This window comes from Perca fluviatilis, chromosome 21 (assembly GCF_010015445.1).
Source record: "Perca fluviatilis chromosome 21, GENO_Pfluv_1.0, whole genome shotgun sequence".
NCBI classification, from domain to species: Eukaryota; Metazoa; Chordata; class Actinopteri; order Perciformes; family Percidae; genus Perca; species Perca fluviatilis.
In genome coordinates this window covers 17,925,596-17,947,121 of record NC_053132.1, presented here as the reverse complement: position 1 = coordinate 17,947,121, position 21,526 = coordinate 17,925,596, and the positions used below count along the sequence as shown (strand labels likewise).

General features: G+C 40.6%; 3 protein-coding genes across 8 annotated transcripts in view; all 3 read left to right on the top strand.

Annotated features, from left to right (window-relative positions):
* Positions 1 to 274: 274 nt before the first annotated feature.
* Positions 275 to 4,956, top strand: LOC120550823 (retinol dehydrogenase 13-like). 2 transcript variants are annotated; one of them, XM_039787695.1, is made up of 7 exons: positions 275 to 453; positions 1,516 to 1,634; positions 1,747 to 1,902; positions 1,994 to 2,098; positions 2,195 to 2,407; positions 2,523 to 2,624; positions 3,921 to 4,956. In XM_039787695.1, exons 1-7 carry the CDS (start codon positions 389 to 391, stop codon positions 4,202 to 4,204), a joined length of 1,044 nt encoding a protein of 347 aa, XP_039643629.1. In that variant the 5' UTR covers positions 275 to 388; the 3' UTR covers positions 4,205 to 4,956. The 2 variants fall into 2 exon arrangements, with proteins under 2 accessions (XP_039643629.1, XP_039643630.1); XM_039787696.1 differs by lacking the exon at positions 3,921 to 4,956 and adding an exon at positions 2,883 to 3,616.
* Positions 4,957 to 5,750: 794 nt separating this feature from the next.
* On the top strand, positions 5,751 to 10,107 carry decr2 (2,4-dienoyl CoA reductase 2, peroxisomal). Of its 2 annotated transcripts, none has more exons than XM_039787698.1 (10): positions 5,751 to 5,942; positions 6,592 to 6,693; positions 6,851 to 6,919; positions 7,695 to 7,746; positions 7,851 to 7,986; positions 8,337 to 8,461; positions 8,771 to 8,864; positions 8,943 to 9,047; positions 9,333 to 9,521; positions 9,760 to 10,107. In XM_039787698.1, exons 2-10 carry the CDS (start codon positions 6,593 to 6,595, stop codon positions 9,792 to 9,794), a joined length of 906 nt encoding a protein of 301 aa, XP_039643632.1. In that variant the 5' UTR covers positions 5,751 to 5,942; position 6,592; the 3' UTR covers positions 9,795 to 10,107. The 2 variants fall into 2 exon arrangements, with proteins under 2 accessions (XP_039643632.1, XP_039643633.1); XM_039787699.1 differs by having other exon boundaries at positions 9,333 to 9,585.
* Positions 10,108 to 10,906: 799 nt separating this feature from the next.
* Positions 10,907 to 21,526, top strand: part of rab11fip3 (RAB11 family interacting protein 3 (class II)) — a 30,301-nt gene continuing 19,681 nt past the window's right edge. For 3 of the 4 annotated variants that reach the window (XM_039787692.1, XM_039787691.1, XM_039787690.1), the window contains exons 1-2: positions 10,907 to 13,893; positions 20,410 to 20,503. In XM_039787692.1, the coding sequence (XP_039643626.1) occupies positions 12,241 to 13,893; positions 20,410 to 20,503 (1,747 nt within the window). In that variant the 5' untranslated portion in view covers positions 10,907 to 12,240. The remainder of the gene's footprint in view (positions 13,894 to 20,409; positions 20,504 to 21,526) is intronic. The other variant, XM_039787693.1, reaches the window with a different exon arrangement.

Below are 21,526 nucleotides of genomic sequence, written 5' to 3'. Positions count from 1 at the left end.
AGAAGTAAAAGCAACCAACCAAATTTATTTTAAGGATGTTTTTTAAAGAGTCCGTTCTCTAGATATAAAAAAAAACACTCACATTCTTACAGTAGCCTGCTTCTTTTAAACGTTTTTATTGTTTACAATTACCACGCAACAATGTTGCAAAACGTCGTTTATTGCTTGTTTTGGTGTACATTTAAATTGGGACTACATTTCCCACAATGCTACTGGGGTTTTTGCTCCTCGCGGTTGGTTAGTAGCATGGATGCAGTAGATGACGCTAAAAACATGCGCGCGTAACCTTGTGGTACTGTCAGTAGTGTTGTCAAATGAGCTGGAGAAAAATACTGTTGTTAAACCCGTATTTGATGGTATATTTTCCGGTCAGCATTATTCGGAAGTCATGAGCAAATATATATTACCAGTTTCTGTTTTTGGAACAGTGTTTGGAGCTGCTGTTTTACTGAAGTGAGTAATAATGTGACGCTGTATCAACTATATTTTACACCATGTGTCACATTTGCCGCGGATACGCTGTTAGCGTGAAGTTCAGACTAAATCTTGGACAATGTTGAACGCCCAAATGTGATGTTTAGGTGTTCAAAACCTTGCTCTCGTTGTACTGGATTAAAGAAATCCTAATTATGTGAAGTTATTAAGGAAGTAGTATTTTTTTCTTTACTCCCATAGTGAGGGGACAGCACTTAACTACTACTACAATCCAGTACAACAACCCCACGAAATAAAGCCTCCTTGGCCCATTTATACCTAGATGAATATGTTTCATAAAGGCAGCATTTATAGCAGTGTGGTTGTATTGGATTGAGGTTGGGTAAAACCAGCTGTTTGGCCCCATAAGTCTGGTGTCTTTTTGTGGCCCCTGGAGTTCTGGGGCTGTGTTCCAGTTGCCTGCTTTGCCCACTTGGTAATTTAGCCTTATTAAGAAGTTACTTAAGGATAAACAGTAATGTAGACTTTTAACAGGAGCTCTCGTAACGTGCAGCTAAACATCTTCCTGAATAAATTAATTTGGCTGATTCATGAATTTAGGTTTGAGGGCTGTTAAATTATGTACAGGTAAGGGATAATGCCCAATGAGGTGTCCAATATTATGAATTAATAGACGGCGGGGAGGCCAGGACTGTCATCCCTGTTACTATGGTTACTCATGTTAGATACAGGCTGATACTATGTAGCCAGCACATTCATTTAGAACGGTGAACAGAAAAGTTTAATGGAACTACTTTGTAGGTGTCCTTTGTCAGGAATTAATGGGCACCCTGCAGCCAATCAGAATTGAGTATTCACCCAGACCATGGTATAAAGGTATGATAACCTACAATTGTTTGTGGCACAAGGCCAACAAGATAAAAAAGTCGAGTTCAGGTCCATTTGGAGCCAAACAAGAGAGACAGATCTAAGAAATGTTTTGCATTAGATTGAGAGAAATCCATGATGCCTAGTTGTTTCGATGCTGAAATAGACGGCATGCTTAAATAAGATGGCGCTGAACTTTAATTCTTCTCATAGGAACCATGTAACCGGAGGCCCTTGTCCCAGTAAGGCTACCATCAAGGGGAAGACTGTGGTTATAACAGGAGCAAACACAGGCATTGGGAAAGAGACTGCCCGGGAACTGGCCAAGAGAGGTTTGGAGAAAATATGACTCTGATTTGGTGCAAAAAGACACAGTAAATAAAATCTTCAGCTGTTATTTTTGCTCTCAATGACACACTCTTTTTCCCATTACGGCATCGTCAGGGGGTCGGATCATTATGGGATGTCGGGACATGGAGAAGTGCGAGACAGCTGCAAAGGAAATAAGAGGGAAGACCCTGAATCCTCACGTTTATGCGTGTCAACTCGACCTGGCCTCCGTGAAGTCCATCCGAGAGTTTGCAGAGAGAATCAAACAAGGTAAGGAAACACTTACTTCTCACTCACTCTCAAGTTATGTATTCAGTTATAGAAATACTCAGTATTGAATCTTATATTTATTGTCTTGTAGAGGAGGAGCGTGTGGATGTACTCATAAACAATGCAGGGGTCATGAGATGTCCAGCAGGGAAGACGGAAGATGGCTTCGATATGCAGTTTGGAGTTAACCACTTAGGTACTTATATGAAGACTGTGGTGTCTGTTTACTAAATTATATTTACATTTCTAAAGAATTCACTACCTGATTCTGATAGTTTATGTCTTCATCCAGGCCATTTCTTGTTGACAAATCTTCTGCTGGATAAGTTGAAAGAGTCCGCCCCCAGCAGAGTGATCAACCTGGCCTCACTCGCCCACATTGTTGGAAAGATTGACTTTGAGGACTTGAACTGGGAGAAAAAGAAGTTTGATACCAAGCAGGCGTACTGTCAGAGCAAGCTTGCCAATGTTCTGTTCACCAGAGAGCTCGCCAAGCGATTACAAGGCAAGTCTACTGGCTGTTGCGTATGTGGGCATGTGTGGGAGGGAGTACGGCCTATGTTCTTGTATGTAATTGGCCATTGGATATGTATTTTTAAACAATGCCGTGTGTGTAACAGGCACAGGAATCACGGTGAACGCTGTGCACCCAGGCGTTGTTGCCACGGAGCTGGGGAGGCACACTGGTCTGCACCAATCACAGTTCTCCAGCTCTGTGCTCAGTGAGTATCCTGCTTCCTTATTGGATTCTGAATTTAGAGAAATCAATTAGCTTAGTGAATTTTCTGTTCTTACCTTCTTGGGCTGTATAAATAAACATAAACTGACCGCATTTCTGTAATGAAAAGTTTCCTTTGCCACAAAATTTACTTTTAAACTCTGAAAACAGAACTGAACCAAACATAATTACAACTGAAGAACAATCACTTTAGCTTTCTGACTATGCTTTTTGATTTAAATGTATCTTCTTGGTTTTTTAGGCAGTGGTGGAGGAAGTATTCCCATCCTTTACTTGAGTAAAAGTGGCAATACCACTGTTATGGATATAGGGTTCTAACTGGAGCCACAAACCACCAAGAAACAGAGATTGTCATTAATAGTCCATTTTATTTTCCATAAAATGATTTAAGTCCTTTATTGCATGTATGATGATTGCCGTGGTTCTAAATAAAGAAGATGCGGAAATACTACATTAGCCACTTTGAAAATGGTGCTTACATAACAAAAGTAAAAGTACTTAATGGAGAAAAATTACCCCTGTGAATATTATATATTTTATATTAACGATGCATGAGTAAGAAGCATTTTACTGTTGTAGTTGGTTGAGGTTTTTAACTATTTCATATACTGTTGTTACTGTAGTTTCATCTATAACAGTATACCTTTGTATGTTAAATCTTGATGTGTAAATTTGATGTAGCTGTCAAAAATGTAGTGGAGTAAAAAGTACAATATTTATAAGTATAAAGTGGCATTAAATTAAAACATTTTGGTAAACATTCTGCAATCAGGTTTGCTTCATAAATTCAAAGGTTTTTGCTTTTTTTGCAACTAGTACAAGAGCATGTAATACTTATACTAAAGTTAAAACAAAACTCTCCCAAGTCACTGTTACAAGGTTTTCCCTCCACAGCTACGATGTTCTTCATCATCACCCCAACCAACCCTTAGAAAAATTATATTACAGTTCAAATAAAACCTGTGAATCCGTGAACGTACATGTTTTTTAATTTTTTTATTTTGTTCTGCAATGAGTATTTTTTTTAATTACATGCACTCAGAGGTAATAAAAATCCTCCACTGTGGGGAGAACTGCATTTGTTATTGAGATCAGTGAAGAAGACAATAAAAATCCACAATGCAACGTGTGCCAGATTCAGATATGAACAAATATAATTGGTGCAACAACATGAATCGAGTTAGTACTTGACATCGGCCAATTCATTTAATAAAGTATTCTGGTAGGATCTGAAAGATAGTTAAAACATGGTATGCCTGCCCCCCCCCCCCTCCTACAGGTCCCTTTTTCTCCCTGTTGGTGAAGAGCCCAGAGCTGGGGGCCCAGCCTAGCGTCTACCTGGCAGTGTCCGAGGAGATGGAGGGGGTGACGGGAAGGTACTATGATGTGATGACAGAAAAGGAACCGGCGCCGCTGGCCCTGGACGAGGAGGCAGCTCGCAGGCTGTGGGAGGTCAGCAGCAGGCTGGTGGGTCTGGAGGAAGAAGGACAATCCGGCAAGTCAAACCCAGCAACAGAAGTCCAGAGCAAAGTTGCACAGACAGTCCCAGTGCCGAGGCACTGACAGAGCCCAGGACCAGCTGTCATTGCCTGCTCTGGCCTCTGCACCAGCAGGGGATAATGGACCTTTATGGCTTGAGCTGTGCCAGGCTCATTGGAACAATTAACTGTCTGAGTCTGTGAGTCTTGTTGTCTGTATTAAGGCAGTCTTTTGTACATGCCTTTATGTTCCTGCATCAGGATATTTTCTTAAAAAAGTTTAACAAGCAGCCTTTGACAATGGACTGTTTTTTCTCTCTCTGTACAGTAATTACAGAAGCTGGAATTCTTATCCATATTTACTGTAAGTTCACATTGAGAGTACTGGAAATGGGTTTTATTGTTGTGGATTCAAGCAGAAAATGCTGCCATATAGCACCATCTGGCTGCTAGCATCAAAATACAGACTTGTAGTTTACCCTTTTTTTTATTTGTTTGTACAGATCACGTGTACGTTACTGCTAACCATTTATCTAGGTATGCAGTTGTGTTTTTAGATTTGTGAATGTTTTTCTTTATCTTGGAAGATTTTGATTTAGTGTATTTAAACCAGGTGAGAAAGTCCATTTGCAGACACCTGGAAATTGCTTGACTTTGTTAATCCATTATGGAAACATGATATGCTTTATTAACAACAATCTGATTTGTGTCAATATTGCATGATAATTCAGTGCAGATTTCATTAGACTGCAATGCAATCAGTCAGAACTTACAACTGCCCATACATTACAATGAAATTAATAAAAGCAGACAATGCAAATCTATTTTCATAATGAACTGGAATGATTGTCATACTATATTATACTAGATTAATGAAAGCTAATAGTAAGAAAGTAAAAGAAAACAACCATTCAAAACATAAAACATAATGAAAAAGTTCAGGACACATTAGGTCATTTTGAAGTTAAGTCACTTTGTAAAAACTTTGTATAAAATCCAATTACAATTTATTCTAATGTTCACTTTTAAGCGCACTTCTGCTTTTGCTCTTGTTTACTCTTGCCTCTTGATAAACAAATCAAGTTACAAGAGCACTCACTTCTGATCCTCAGACCTCTGAGCACAAAGAAGAATATCCATCCCAAAAGTAATTGAGGGATCCATTGCATAGAGCTTTTTTCAACAGTAAATCCCAGAGTACAGATCAATAAGGGCCACTTTCTGCACTAATGCACACTGATGAGCATCAGCCCTGGAACTCTAAACCCTAGATCGTTTATTTCGGAGTTGGTTTACCAGTGGAGACCCTTGCTGGTGCCATCCTAGATGATGTAGAGAAGCAACAGAATCACTGGGTTCTCCTTTTGCTCTCCAGATTGTCAAATACCTTACAGTCCCTAGGGCATGATGCTGTGTATAGTTTCCCTTTCTGGCATGAATCAAATCAATCCTGACCTCTAAAATGTAGTGCTCACAGTATTTTTCCTTACTTGAATCCTGCCTGATTTGAAAATCCTTCATATAATTAAATTTTCTCTATTAAACAAATGAGAATACGTTTGGACAGTGAGATATTTGTGCTCTTGAACACACCCCGACCGGACTTCATTGCCCATAATGCATCGTCAAAGAACGACGAAAAAGTCCAATGTACAAAAGTTCCTACTGAAAAGAAAACACATAATGGGTGATGAATAAATGTAAAGGTGGCTCGTCAGAGTTAGTTAACGTTACGTGCTTCGTGTGAAGTTCGTGCTTCACCAAAAAGGAGTTGGACGGTTCTTCTCTCAGCGCTACAAAACTAGCTTGTTTTTCCTCAGAAGGTAACGTTAATATACGACAGCAGTCAGCTAACTTTACTTGCCAACTGAACTTCACTGCGCAGTCTGTGGTACACCACTAGCTAGCTGTAGAAAGCAGAATATTTATAATATGTACAGGGATAGACAAGATAACAGAAACACCGTACCGTATGGTAGACCTCTGTGTTAATGCCTGTAAAGAGTGTCAGTTAAGCCTTGAGGTGCAGTGTTGTGAAACAACTTTCTACCCTCATGAGCTCTGTAAAATAACTGTCTTGACATTGAATTGCGACATCAGTTAGAGCTGCTTTACCTGGCGTCTGGACAATTGCTGCCACTGTAACTGTGATTTAATGTGGCACGGAAAATCATGACAGCATCACAGTAATGCTTCAGAATGAAAGAGTAAAAATATGAGTTTTACAAACAATCACTGAAAGACAATACAAACTACCTTTGTAGTTAGTATAGAGGAACTTTGGTTAAAGTTCTGACAATCCTGACAAAAATGTTTGTTATTAGCTTCACCAACTGCTGCAGAGGGCTATTTTAATGTAAGGTGTTTCTGTTATTTTGTGCAAAACCTGCATGTATAGACCAGTCATTTACTACATCGTGATCATGGTAATGCCAGTGTGCTAGCATCTAATTAACATGCATTATTTATCAGTATGGCAGAGCCACAAAGAAAAGGAGAGCTGCTGCCAGAAGATGTTGGCACAGATGACTGCTTGACTTCGTACACACACATCTACAGTCCAGATTTACTAAAGTAGGCATCAAAACATCTTCTTTTAAATGTATTTCCCAGTGCCTGGTGTGATCTTATTGCTTCAATACATTCACACAGTAAATACACGTTGTTGACATGCTTTTCACTTTAATAACTTCATGAAGTGATCTTTGAGGGTTTGCACTTTATTTTTCAGAGATCAGGTTGCTTTTATCACAGGAGGTGGATCTGGAATTGGATTCAGGATAGCTGAAATCTTAATGAGGTGAGAGGATTACCTGCTTGTTTCTCCATAACATGCTCAGATCTTGCAAATATATCAGACTATATTTTGTCAAATTTCAGTCCTTTTTTTTTTTTTTTGCCTGGAAAAAAAAAAAGGACTGAAAAATAGGCCTTTAATTTCACTGGACAGATGAAGACATTAAAGGGGAGAGAGGGGGAATGGCATGCAGTAAAGGGCCACAGGTTGGAGTCAAACCTGCGGACGCTGCGTCGAGGAGTACACCTCAATATATGCGCGCCTGCTCTACCAACTGAGCTAAACCGGCCACAAATTTCACTCCTTTTATTCACAGACGTTGTGAATAGATAGTATAAGAGTTGTGTCATTACCGTTACTCTAAAACAGTAAAATGTGGGAGCGAGATAATACATTGGTGTACTTTAAACCTTCTGGTTGTGTTATCTGACAGTCAGACTTTCATCATTTTGCTTGTGTGACAAAGTTGAAATAGTTCAATAATTTACTCATGTGCCAGAAATAATTGATCTTTTATCAAAATCAGCGGGACACCTTGTAACTGAATCTGTTGCTGCTCTCTCATTTTGTGTGCCTGCGGCCTTTTATCACATTTCGGACCTTGCATTCACTGTCTCCTGTACCTCACCCTCTATCCTACCTGTTTTGTCATAAGTTAATCATTCAGTCTTTCTTTCAGCATTATTTATGCAAGCATTACATATTCATGTTCTAATCAACACAATACAGCATGTGCTCCTAGTATTGTTATTGTGTTATTTTCTTTCTTTTCTTTCAGGCATGGCTGTGACACAGTGATTGCGAGCAGGAACTTGGACAAGCTCAAAGAGGTGATTCCTCTTACATAATTTCCACAACCGTAAATCATATATCTTATGCCATAATTAAATGTTAATGTATTGGCCTCATGTAATTTGATTGTGTGTCTCACTAGGCATCTAAAAAGCTGTCTGCAGCGTCAGGACGACGCTGCCTCCCTTTGTGTTTAGATGTGAGGAAGCCTGAGAGCATCGCAGCTGCTGTGGATGAGACGCTGAAAGAGTTGGGCCACATAGACATCCTCATTAACAGTATGGGACCTCTTAGAAACTAGACTAAATTTATGTTTGCGTAATAATGATTATTGATTTTGTTGTTGGAGCTGTGCTGCACACATTCCCGCACACTCTTCGTCATTACACAATGCATCCTGCCAACATAGGTGCAAAATACATTTTAGGTTTCTGTAGGGTGAATAAATGCAAATGTACTTTACACAAAGGCCCCTTGTGAAAGGTTTTGGTTTAATCATCACATTTTCTGATGCTGTTAGCTATCTTTATTTTCTAACTTTGAACCTTAGTACATGTACCACATAATTAATGCATTCATCCGTAGCTTTATTGGCTTTGGTTAAAGTCACGGTTGCTGTCGTTGACAGATGCTGCTGGAAACTTCCTCTGCCCGGCTACCTCACTCTCCTTCAATGCCTTCAAGACCGTAATGGAGATAGACACTATGGGTACATTCAACACCAGCAAGGTGGTTTATGAGAAGTGGTTCCAGGTACAGTACATTCTCTGTCTGTGTGATACAATATGTCTCAATTCCAAGTTAAGGAGCTATAAGTAAGTTATCATAGCACTGAAATAACGATAATACCATATCTACAGGAACACAACTGGGTTATTGATCAATCATTTTTAAAATAAGATTCACTCCCTGCAATTCACTTTGGTCACCAAAAGAGGACGGCGAAGATCAGAGATGACTGAATACCTTGTCTCTAAATGGGGTTTAAAGTGCTGCCTCTGTGCAGATTTGATTATTAACCCATCAAATTGATTTTAAGTCTCCCATCATTTTTGTGTGCAGGATCATGGTGGCAACATAGTCAACATCTCTGCAACACTTGGATACAGGGGGCAGGCCCTCCAGGTGCATGCTGGCTCTGCTAAGGCTGCAAATGGTAAGAGCTTTTTTGCTGTTATGTAATGATATCAAAATTAGAATCGGATTACTCAGTGTTGCCTCTCCTGTCCCCCAGATGCCATGACCAAGCACCTGGCTGTGGAGTGGGGGCCCAGTGGGGTGAGAGTCAATACTGTGGCTCCAGGTCCCGTCTCTGGCACAGAGGGCTTCCGCAGACTGGGTAAAGTCTTAATCTAAAGATATGTTAGTTAACTGCCACTCAATGCAAACTTGACCAAAGCGGAGAAAACATAGACAATTCAAATGTATGAAAAAATAATTGTAACAATTACCACTTTTCTATAATTAATAGGATTAAATGCCATACAGCTATAACCCATCCTAAGGACATATTTGGAACATGGCAGATGGTGCTATAGGGTTCAGCCAAAAAAACATTGGGAACCACAGATGCACGGTGGAAGTATCTGAGCATAGTTTTTTTCTCTTTCTTTTAATGCCTCAGGTGGTCCCAGAGGGGAGGCTGCTGGTGCATTCCAGTCCATTCCTTTACAGCGAGCAGGCAACAAAACAGAGATGGCCCACTGCACTCTGTTCTTGGCCAGCCCGGCCTCCTCCTTCGTGACTGGAGCCATCCTGGTGGCGGATGGCGGAGCGTGGCTGACATCAGCCAACGACATCTCCATGCTGTTGGGTATAGCCTCCTCTAAATCCGCTAAACTCTGAACAGGGGCTCTTCTGTCCTCCTCCTGACCCAGGTGTGTAGGAGGAGGTGCAGCTTGAGGTCCATGTGGACAGACATTATGACTGAGAATGGGATTGTGCTGTGCATTGTGTCATCTCTACTTTAGCGTTAAGTTAAAATCTTGTTTTAATGACAGGAATATATTATTATCCACATTAATCCTTTTATCTCTCTTATTTTCTTTCAGGTTACTGGTCATCTGAAAAGAAAAGAGACAAGTAAATCCTGAAAACAAAAGAGTAATTTAGGGGCCAACTGTGCTGATATGATTATTATTATCTCACCCACTGTTGCTGTAAGAGTGGGTTGCTAAGTGGTTGGAGGAGTTGAACACTAACCTACTTATTACTGTATTATATGTGTTTACAATCTTAGAAATGGATCAAATGATATAACAATTCAGAGAGTTTTCACCCATTACAGTGCTGTGTATTGTCATCATGCATTTCATGTATAGTAATGTTTATCACATGCCTTTTAATGTGATTTTTCAGTACCTCTCATTTATAAATAAAACATTTAGAATTTCCATTAACTAAGACTGTTTGCAGTCATGTATTTTTGCCAATGTCTCTGTGTTGCCCTCTGGGTGCTGTTTGACTGGCACACGGATGCATTTGCCTTGATCACTGAAGCTTGGATTGTACCTGTAGGAAGGAGCAGATGTTTTTTTAATTAAATCAGTGGTTTGCTACCTACCAAGTTGATTAAAGAAAAATACGACATAGTATTATTACACAAAAATGTTAGACTTTTCTAAATGTTCCAATTTGTTTTCTTATTTTGTTGTGAAATATTGCATATATATGTAGATTATAATGTGTGCTAAGTGATAAAACACAGAGTTTGGGATCCATTGGATTAGGTGAGGAAAATACAGCAACCGCAAATCGGAAGAAAAATAAATACCTCCGTAAGTCAGATGGGGGCGCCAAAACATTACAATTGCAACCATTTAACAATTACTATTTTTCTCAAAACAATACATATCTGTCCACTTGAGTTCTCCAACTATTTAATATTGGTTTAAAGGTGATTCTATAACAACTGTTGAGTCGTTAGTGAAACATTTCTTCAATTGGTAAACCTGATGATTCCACAGAATAACATCTACCCCGCTGAAGTGTCTTTGAGCAGGGCACCCAATCCCTGTCAGCTGAAATCTTCTCTAGCTGACCCTGAACTTTAAAATGTGTGTGACAATGTTTTAGATATTATACACGGGGTTTGTGCACAAACACAAATCATAAGATCCCATTGATAACTGCTATGAAGCCAGATACTGCGGGGTATTTTGTACGCTTGCGTGAAACGTCAGTGGTGTGTATGCGGCTGGAGGAGGAGGAGGATGGGACACTGCTGATGCTGATGCGAGAGCTTTCGGTGTCTGACTGTGATCAACATCGGTGGACTGACTGCCAAATGATGGAGCTTTTTGGTCTTGTTTTATACCCATTTTGTTCTATTATTGGCTTCGACGAGGGACGCTGTGACTGATGTGTTTTTTGAGAATAAGATAACTAAGAATTTAAGGAGAAGGGGAAGGTTTCGTGTCGTCACTCGTCTGGCCTGTCTTGTGACTGACACAGGTGGATTGCCGCTGGAAAACGGCATCGAAATGAAGACATAATCTTGGACTATCGCAGAGGCGACAGTTTCCGTAGTTACCTCTTAAACCGTGGAATACAGAAACTACCATTTGGTTTAATTAAATTAGGAGAGGTAGAAGCGGGACTGTTTGGCGTGTTAGCTAGCTAATAGGCTAATTTGGTTAGCTAGTCAGTTAGCAGCTTCTCTGGCCAATGGCACGAAAGAAGTGGGATGCTCGAAGGAGGAGCTAACGTTAGTTGCTAGCATAAATTCATTGGGAGGTTTGACTGTCGGTGTTAGCTATATTTAGTAAACCGCCTTGAAAGATTTAACATTATAGCTCGGGGTTAGGTTTGAGTCACGCCGTTTCCTCGCTGCACTTTGGCTCCTCAGCAAAGAAGCTTGCGATGTATAAGATTGGATAATCGGCTAAGAAAGCTAATGTTGACAAACACTGGTGACTTAACCAACGCGTTAATTTTTTTCGTTTCCAATTGGCTCACGAGGAGAGATGCTGTCAGTAGTTCATTTCTGAGACTTTATTGCGGTGATTTACCAGCTTCCAGGCAGAAGTGAAGCATGTTAACGTTGGATGTGCTGAAGCGCAAACAATTGGCAACAACCAGGAGTGGACCTGCCATGACAGAAAGCCAAATAGTAGGTCAAAACACATTAGAGCAAGAGTATGCCTTTTTGAATTTAGGTAACATTGTTGTCAAGATGTGGATGGCAACTAACGTTACTGAAGTTAAAACAACAAATATGTGTTAATCCGTTGCCTGACTGACATTGTTTCTAAACCTAGCCCAACTTCTTAAAACTACACCTACTAGTCTTGCTAAGTTATACTATTATTTATAAAATCACAATACCGGCCTGCATTTTTTAAATGTCAGACGAAGGCAATGCTTGTAGGAATCCCACACATTCATTTCAAGATGTCATTGTTGGAGATGTGTAATGCCATTTAAAAAAAAAACAACAACATGGCATTTAAGCTAAAGAACTTAATCTCGACGACAGCAGTGAGATAATACGCCAGCTTTCTGAAGTTTGTAAAGTGGAACAGCCAATTTAAATGGAACCGACAGTTCTGTCTGGCCCTTTGGGGCACACACAGTGGGAGTCAGAACAGCCATTTCCTCTCGGATTTCACACACTGGATTCAGACAATGGAGGTGTGCTCTGTCAAAACAAGGGTGACCAGACAGGTTTGGCTTTCAGAAGCGGCGACCAGGATCAAACATCCCAACATGGTGTAGAAAACAACATTTACCAGGACAAGCCAGTAAAGTTGGACAACCTCATAAATATCACTGTTTTTCCAAGTGGAGATTTTCTGTTTGAGGGAGATCAGTCCAATATTTCCCAAGCTTCTCTCCATAGTAGTCATATAGAGGAATTGCCCTTCACAGAAAAAACTGAGGGACCTGATGAACTTAGTGACTGCACTTTGTCATGGCTATTTTCTCCCAAACTCACTGATGGGATTGGGAAAAACTCTGCCCATGAGGAACTGAGTCTGACGCAGGATGCCTCTCCTGAGAGCCCAAATGCCCTCAGTAGTCAGGCTGAGCTAATAAGCCTCAGTGTACCGGTCTCTCCATCGAAGATTTCCGACAGAAATCCCGAGACTGACACACGGGATCCATTTTTGTTGGTGGATCTCCTCTCAAATGAACACTCTTCCCTCCCACCAGAGTCTTCAGGTGAGTTGAACCAACAGGCTGTCAGTGAGGAGCTGGTAGGCCTGTCGCAAGTGGAGCAGGCAGGTCTCCCTCCCTCGCAGAGCTGGGAGACTTTGTCACACGACACCAGAGACAAAGGTTTATTAACTGATCAAGTGACTGTTCTGCCTGTAACCTGGAGCACTACCCTGCATGGTTTACCTGAGAACTGCCTCCCGCATAACCACGTCAGCAGACCACTGGAGTGCTTTGAAGGATCTGTGCCTTTGTTGGATTTAGAGGTTCCAGATTGTGACAGCAGTCTGAGCCTGTGTCCTGCCAGTCCTCCCTCTGTTATCTGCACAGGTCCACCATTGGATTTATCAACCGAGGAGTCGGAGGTGGAACATGCAGGAGCTACTGTAAATAGAAATGTGACTTCAGACCAAGGTGAGAATGACTCCTTTGCTCTGGGTTTGTCAGCTGAACCTTCATCACTGACAGTGCCTCTGGGTGAAGATGCCTTCAACCTGGGTGATTTCACCAGTGAGAGTTGCTCTGTGGAAAATGAGTCAAAGGATTTAATGGAAGACGATATTTGTTCTGAAGCCAAAAATCAGGGGAATGAGGCAATGGCTTTGGATCTGTCTTTGACTGCTGACCAGGTCCATGACAAGGAAACTTGGGACTTGAAACCACAGGAGGGTGTACAGAATGGAAGTGTTCCCGCACCGACAACTGACCCGAGAGAAGAGGAGAGGTTGACAGACGGTAACAAGCTCGAAGGATCAGATTGTCATGAAGTGTCTTCTTTTGATTTTTCAGTTCAGGATTTACACACTTCTTCTCCTGAGGCTGCATGGACTAGTGAGCAAACTGTGGAGACACTTTCGCTCTCTAATATGGTGGCAGATGACTCACTACCAATGGTTTCAGCTGAGAATACGAGGGAGGAAGATGTCCCCCCTCTAAAAGCTGTGTTCGATGCTTTAGACCAAGATGGAGATGGCTTTGTTCGTATTGAAGAGTTCATGGAGTTTGCTGCAGCCTATGGGGCTGATCAGGTGAGATGGCTCATTTTTCTGTTTTTGTCCTAGTTTGGAGCTTGCAGCTATTGGGTATTGCGTGCTGAGTGAAGTTCTGTGTAAGACCATATAAAGCTCCATATATGTAAATGATTTATGATTGATTTTCTGCTAAACCGCAGAGAGCTTCCTGCAAAAAGTCTGCTTAACTCAATTAACTAAAATACATCTGGCTGATGTCACTTTGCTATCAATATTTCAAGTTGTTTAGGATCTAAATCTATTTGCAACTCACTATTGAAGTGAGTAAATGTGGTACAATTTTTATATATATATGTACAGTATTTTATTTTATTTTTTTTCTGAAACTGAACCGTGTTTTAATGAATTACATTACATTTGGGGGTGGCAGTAGCTCAATCCGTAGGGACTTGGGTTGGGAACCAGAGGGTCGCTGGTTCAAGTCCCAGTACGGACCAAAGTACAGAGTGTGGATTGGTAGCTGGAGAGATGCCAGTTCACCTTCTGGGCACTGCCAGGTGCTCTTGAGCAAGGCAGTGTATTCCCCCCCCAACCGCTCGGGGCGCTGGTCCAGCACTGGCAGCCCACTCACTCTGACATCTCTCCATTTGTTCATGAATATTTCCTGAGCATGTCTGTGTGTAGTGATTTCTAACAAACATAGTGTCATAGTGTTATCTCCCCACTGGCGATCAATAAACAGTATAAATTTATTAGGTTTATGTTGCCTTGACATACAATGAAGCAGAGGTAACACCACCCCTGCTGTGCTGATGTGTTTCCTACAAAGCAGCGCCTAACATTCAGTGTAATGGTTTTACTAATACCGCAGCATATTATTAAAACCATGCCAGGATTAGTTTGTCATCTATATTTGGTAAGTGTTCAAAAGCCAGGATTTGGGTTATCATCCAGATAAGTCTGTCAAGCGTATTGGTTGTAATGAATTCTCTCCGGCCCGGCACTCCTCCATATGTCAGATGACAACCACTCTTTGTGCCATTTGCATAATTATCCTGTGGTTTGGGGATAATCTCTTGAGGAATGGCTGATGATGCGCCTCACTTCACCCGTGACACTCACCCATTTGTTGCTTATGGCCCTTTTTGGAAATGGTTTCGCAGTTACTTGCAAATCAAGAAACAAAGGAACAACTCCTAAAAATCAATCCTACTAAATTATAAGGTGTCACATAATCAGTGTCAGAAATTAAGGGGGGCAAAGGGCAAAAATGCACCAAGAAATCTCATAATTCCCCTAAAAAACCTGATTGAGGGGGAAAATTGCCTCCCAGGTTTTGAAAAAAATATATAATTATATTTACCAGTTTAGGCCAAAATCCTAATCCTATATTAAGCCATAATTTTGTTTCGATTCAACTTCATTTAATTTCCATCTCTAACATACATTCACACAAACAGTGCTGTTGCATATACATGCACTTATAATAGCAATAGTATGCTTTTTATTTACTCATGTTGACACAAGGTGGTTTATTTCAAAAACAGCAATTTTTGCACTAATTACGAAGTGCCCCCAAAAGTTTGTAAATGCCCCGCTTTTTTCCAACCAAATAAATATATATATATATATATATATATATTGATTTTAGATACGGTCCTGAGTCAGACAACCTATTTAATTTAGAATAAATTAACCAGCTTAATTTAAACTCTTTTCGATGAACTTTGAACAAGGCCTTTGGGTGAGGATGGGGTACTTGTTGGTACTCCAAACACGGAGTGTGATGCAGGCTCACTAATTCTTTTTAATCTCTTCTTTCCCAGTTCAAAGCGCCTCTTTTGCCCCTGAACTGTCCCGTGTCTAGCCGTAGGTATCTGTGGCTCCCCAGGCAGGGAATTGTGAAGGATTAAGAGTAAAATGTATTTTCCTGAGTCAGAGGGACTCCATGGTTTTGGGTGCCATCCACCAGCTGCCCATGACCTTGTTTTGAGGGAAGGAGAAGTGGAGCTTTTGTGATGTTAGTCTAATGTAAATCAATTCAACCTGTTGTTTTGCTAGGCAGTGCTAAAGGTGAGATGTTTAAATGACACTGGGAGTTGATTTTATTTCATAGGTGTGATCCATTTTACTGTTATTCCATACTGTTTGCTTTCTGGTGTTCTCCTGCTGCACCTCCCGACTATTCCAGCAGTTTCTTTTGGATCTTTGTTTCTTAAAGGTTTTCCTAGGACTGCTGGCCAGATTGTGCAGATTGATTACTTCTGTGTCTTTTGTGTTTCGCAATTGGATATCTGGTTTGCAAGAGCTAATTTATGCCCTTACAGGAACCTCCTCTCAGATTTCTGTCCTTGCGTGATCAGAGAGAGACGGAGGCTTTGGCATGTTTGCCTTTTTCATTTACAATAAGTAAGCTTGCAGCAGACGGACTTATCTTCAGAATTTGTGGAATGTTATATAATGTACGTAACCTTTCAGTGGTTTCGGCATTCATTAGCTGAACTCAAGGACCAGTGGGAAAGTCATGTCTGATCTAACAAGGCTGATATGCAGCTGAAGCCAGAGTGCTGATTTGTTTCATGCTGAGGTAGCTAATGGTCCAGTCTTCTCATATCAGTTTGCAATACATGTGTGCTTTTCATATTTGATCGTGCGTTGCCCTGATATGCCCGTGTGTTCCAGTTATCTGGAGATAAAAGTAGTTTGAATAACTTCCACTCCTGAGTGGCTTACCATGGTGGTAAACAAGTATTTTAGCAGTGTGGTTGAGAAAACCACAAGACAATCATACTAATTCATAAGGACATCCATAAATAACACTTTAAAACGATAAAAAGTTTAAATTGCCTGTTGGGATGTAAGCCAGCCAAGTGGAAGTGCTGTTAAGGGCTCAGGATGTCACAAGGAGGTTTATCTAGGGACTGCGGATGTAAATTAGCCCTGCGGCTATAATCCGGCGTGTTTACGTCTGTTTTTGTTGTTTCAATGCAGATGTTCATTAATGTGCATTGTCCCTATCAAATAAAGGATTGACTGACTGATTTTTTTTTTTTTTTTTAGCAGAACTTATTTCGTAATGTGACCACAAATTAGATTTATTGTTTTTTGCTGAGCCTATATACAACAGCCTTTCTTCAAAGATTTAGTATTTATATTGTCATAGTTAAGCTGAGGGCTAGGAGCAGGCCTTGCATGTATATTACTGTGTACCACCTTGCAAATATCTCCCAGTGACCTGTAAGACACAGCAGGAAGGTATTCATGAAGTATTTGCATGCATGTTCAGCTAGTGCTTGAATGCTAAGCATGCAAATGTTTCTCCAGAATTATTCCAGGATGTGATATGCGACTTCCATACACACACTTTCCACATTGTGTGTGTTTGAATATGAGCACGTAATGTAGACTCTTAAAGCTCAATTTGTGTATAGTCTGTTGTATATCAACCTTTAAACGCAGTTCAACCTGCAGACAGACGTCTAGAAGGTTGATTTGTAGCCTTTATCTGGGTTTCTGTAGTTTAGTGATATATCTTGACTATGTTAGGAACATGAACAGTTAATGCTGACCTACTGTTACTGTGTGCAGGTACTATTCTACCTTTTTAGATGAATACCCAAAAATAAATGAATTGTCCTCAAATGGGAAATGTCCTGCAGGCATGTTCCAAATCTGGGAATTTGGTTATTGAAAAGCTTTTTCTAACCACCACTTACTGGTTTCACTCACTGGTTTTGACCCTAATTCTGCACAAAAGCCATACTGAACTGCATTGTGGTTGTGTCTCTCTTGTCAGTCGACATTCCCCACCCCACTTTGGCCAGCCTCTCTCCCCTCACCCGCTGCTTTTATGTACTGCCCCTCTAATCCACAATGGAATGTCCCATGCCCTGAAACGTCCCCTCTCTTGAGTTCACTTTTTGTTTGATAATGTTTATATCCTAAGATCATTCTGTTTTTTTTTTTGTTTTTTTTTTTTTTTTTTTTCTTCTCCATCATCTTTTGCCAACCCACTAGGCTTATGATCATGGTTATCAGAGTTTTGTTTAGGAACTATTGTGAAATCCCCTCCAGGAAAGATTCACCAAAGGGTATTCTTCTCCATGGGGTTATGCACAACAGTGGTCTGTGTGGAGGCGGTCAGGCGTGCCCCGGCACTGATTAGACACAAATAGAGGAAACAGAAAAACCACAGTGCCTTCACTGCTTCACTAAGCAGACAGAGTTGCCTTTGAGTTTAGTTTTTATCTGCCTCACCACTGTCTCTCAGGGCTGTGCTTGTTAGGTGCAACAATGCAAATTATTACATAATACATTATCCATGATAATACTGTGAGTTGCATGTTTAAAAAAGACTAAGGAACTAAGAAATAAGTGTATTTATACACTTATTTCTTTATAAATATATTATATCCAAGTACCATTATACATTTGTTTTTTAAGAATTCATTTTTTTAAATCTTGAATGCCTAAACTTTATGCCAGTAAACTCTGTAATGATATAGCACATTGCAATAGCAAGCAGTGTTGTAGTCAAGACCATCTGAACCGAGACCAAGTCATCACCAAGACCAGAGTGTATGAAGACAGAGACAAGTGCAAGTCCCACACTGCATGCCACGATAAGATGTGGAAAATGCTAACCCTAAGCCCTCCTCAAATTGATCTGAAAGATACACATTCCCATTAAAAACAACTCTCACAAAACAAACTAAAGATTCTTCTTCATTCACCTCTTTTATTGCAATAAGTGTTATCATTAGACAAGAATAATCCAGTGCACAGTGTTTCCAGCGAAATTATATTAAGAAAAAAAGGGGGACAGTTTAATAGCTGTCGAGCGGCTTTTCCAGGTTCTTGGGGCCAAATCACAACTGGACTGAAATCACATTCACCTCTAGTTTTTAGGTTGGACCTACGAATAGCCAAAAGGCTCTGCTCATAAGACCCGAGGGGCCTGGCACTGCTGTACAGGGCATGCTTAACAACTCTCATGTAGGCCATGGATGCTTCCACGTTATAGTAGGTTAACAGTGCTCTGGTTGCCTTAGCTCTCACAGTGGTTCATCCAGCCTGTTCAGTCCTATGTTGGTATAGTATACTGCCCCGGTCTCTTACTGCAGACGCAATAACCAGGCCTAATAATAATTCACTGCTTGTTATACTCGTTATGTAAAAATTTCATCAGGACCATAGACGCTCATTTCCCCAAGTTTTCTCACCTCACCCAGCAGAGGTGTTTCTGTGTTAGCTTCTTCATGGAACAAACTAAATTTCCTTGAACTGTGATGCTCCATTGTGAAATGGAAAAGCTATATTCTAACGTCCACCACTGACCTTCCCCACACATTTCTTTTCACAAGCTCAATCCTTTAAAGACACAGTTTCTTCACCAACTCTTCTTTAGCCTACAGTGTATAGCAAATCTACTGTACATGAAGATTCTTGCGCAGCAGAGATGGAAGTTGGATGAGCCCTTGAATCCACATGCTAAAGTTAACATTGCAGTGTGAACCACCACTCAGATAGCTCCGCCACTCCCCTCCCCTCTCTCTCTCTCTCTCCCCCTCCCTAAGTACAGCTGGGCTTAATTCACAGAGCCCTGATCATAAGCCACGGGGGTTGTTGGAGTCAGTTTATTGGGAGTTTCAGCCTTCTCAGCCTCCTGAGTCAGAACTCAGCGTTGTTAAGCAGATCAACTTGTTTTTAATGTGTAATCGATATAAAAAAAAGTGTAGAAGAGAGAGGCCCCACACAGATTGAAAGTCCCTGGGAAATGACCACGTTCGCATTGTGTGCTTACTTCCTCGAGGAATAAAGTGAGCTGAAACCACAGAAACCTCGCCCGACATACTCCCAGGCTCCTTTTCCAGCTAATTTTGTCAGCGCTACACGCCTTAAATTATACTGTAATAATGGGTTGGTGTAACTGTGAGATAGATGACATTTGACTCGGCCTATTATTTGTGCAAATAGATTTTGATTCCTCGGCGCCAGCAATAATTCTGCCGCATAACCCCGGTTTGGTCTTTGGGAGCCAGCGAACTAGATGGTGACAATGTTATTTCTTCCTTCCTGTTGTATGCAAAGAGAATAAAGGCTGTACCCTTTGCACACTTTAAAATCCTGGTAAACTCACTTTTGCTCTGAATCCAATAAAGTCAGAAACACTTGACGTCTGCGAAAGCATTTTATTTTTTTCTGCGGGAGGTCAAAAGCTGTTTTTATGGGTGATTTCTTTGCTGCTGTAATCAAAATCTTTGGAGTTCAAGTAGTTCTGCAGTAAAACTGTCATGTTAGTAAAATGACCTTAAGAAAGAGTTCTTTTAGAGTTTTATGTACAGATGAAGTACTGGCATGTTCTTCTGCACGTGCTTTTCCATTGAAGTCAGAATGCAAACGAAATGCATTTCCCCCCCCCCTTTGTGGAAACAAATGTACCCATACATAATTTGTGACATCATCTTGAAGCATCAGGGGCAGAAGAAATGATTATGGTTATGGTAGAGGGACTTTCTTCTGTTGCCACGATGGAATTAAAGTTTAGAATGTCATGTTACTTTTATCTTTCAGGTGAAGGATCTGACCAAGTTTTTGGATCCCAGTGGACTGGGAGTGATCAGCTTTGAAGACTTCCACCGTGGAATCTCTGCAATCAGCAATGGAGGCGAGTCATGAGATGCGTGTTTTAACACTATTCTCTATTCAAGACCTGCTCGTGTCTTTAATTGTTTTCCTTTAAGCTCTTTATCTAGTGTTCCTTTTTGTGGACTCGATTGATCTGTTGTGTAAGACTCTAGGGAGGGTTCTACATTTTAATTGATTTGTAAAATCGACGTAAAAAAACTACATTTGGACAAATATGGCTCACTTTTGTCTAATAAATGCAGAATTCTTTTTTTAATTGTACATAATAATACTTGCATCACAAATCAAAGAACTGTGATGCATGGTGAACTCCATGTTCTACGTACTTCTGCTGGTTTTTTATCTGCCTGTAGTACACATTTTTTATTTATTTCTGTTTTATTTTGGCTTGCCTGCAGATAACCTAATTCTGCTGTGTTAAAAAAAAACCAAAAAAAACAACAACAACTCGGCAGCAAATTCTTGCAGCTACTTTTAGTCTCCAGCATCTGGCTCCATCTCTCTGCTTTCCCCATGGCGCCAAATATTGTTGTCAACACAGTATGTTCACATCCATCGCTCAGCTGACGTGAGGGTTTTAAAAAGGAAAGCCAGAAGACTGACCCAGATCCTTCTACCTGCACTCAAACTGATGTTATTCTGCCTTTTAACCACTTTCCTGCCCTTCTGTTCCACTTTATACAAATCTGCTGTAAGTTGTAAGGGCTCAAATACTGTATTTCCCTCCTAAAATGGGAACAATTTATAAGGCTGTCTCACAAGTTATGTCACCTCCGCAGTAAATCTAATCTAAATCTTGAATTGACTTTAAATTTGAACTATTTTCAATTAACTTTTATTTTTAGTGTCAAATCATAGCAGGAGTTATCTCAGGACACTTTACAGATAGAGTAGGTATACACCACTCTCCATAATTCACAAAGACCCAACAATTTTGACAGTGGAGAGGAAAAACTTCCTTTAAACAGGCAGAAACCTTGTACGGACCCTGACTCTTGGTGGACAACCATCTGCTGGTTGGGAAACAGAGACACTGGTACAG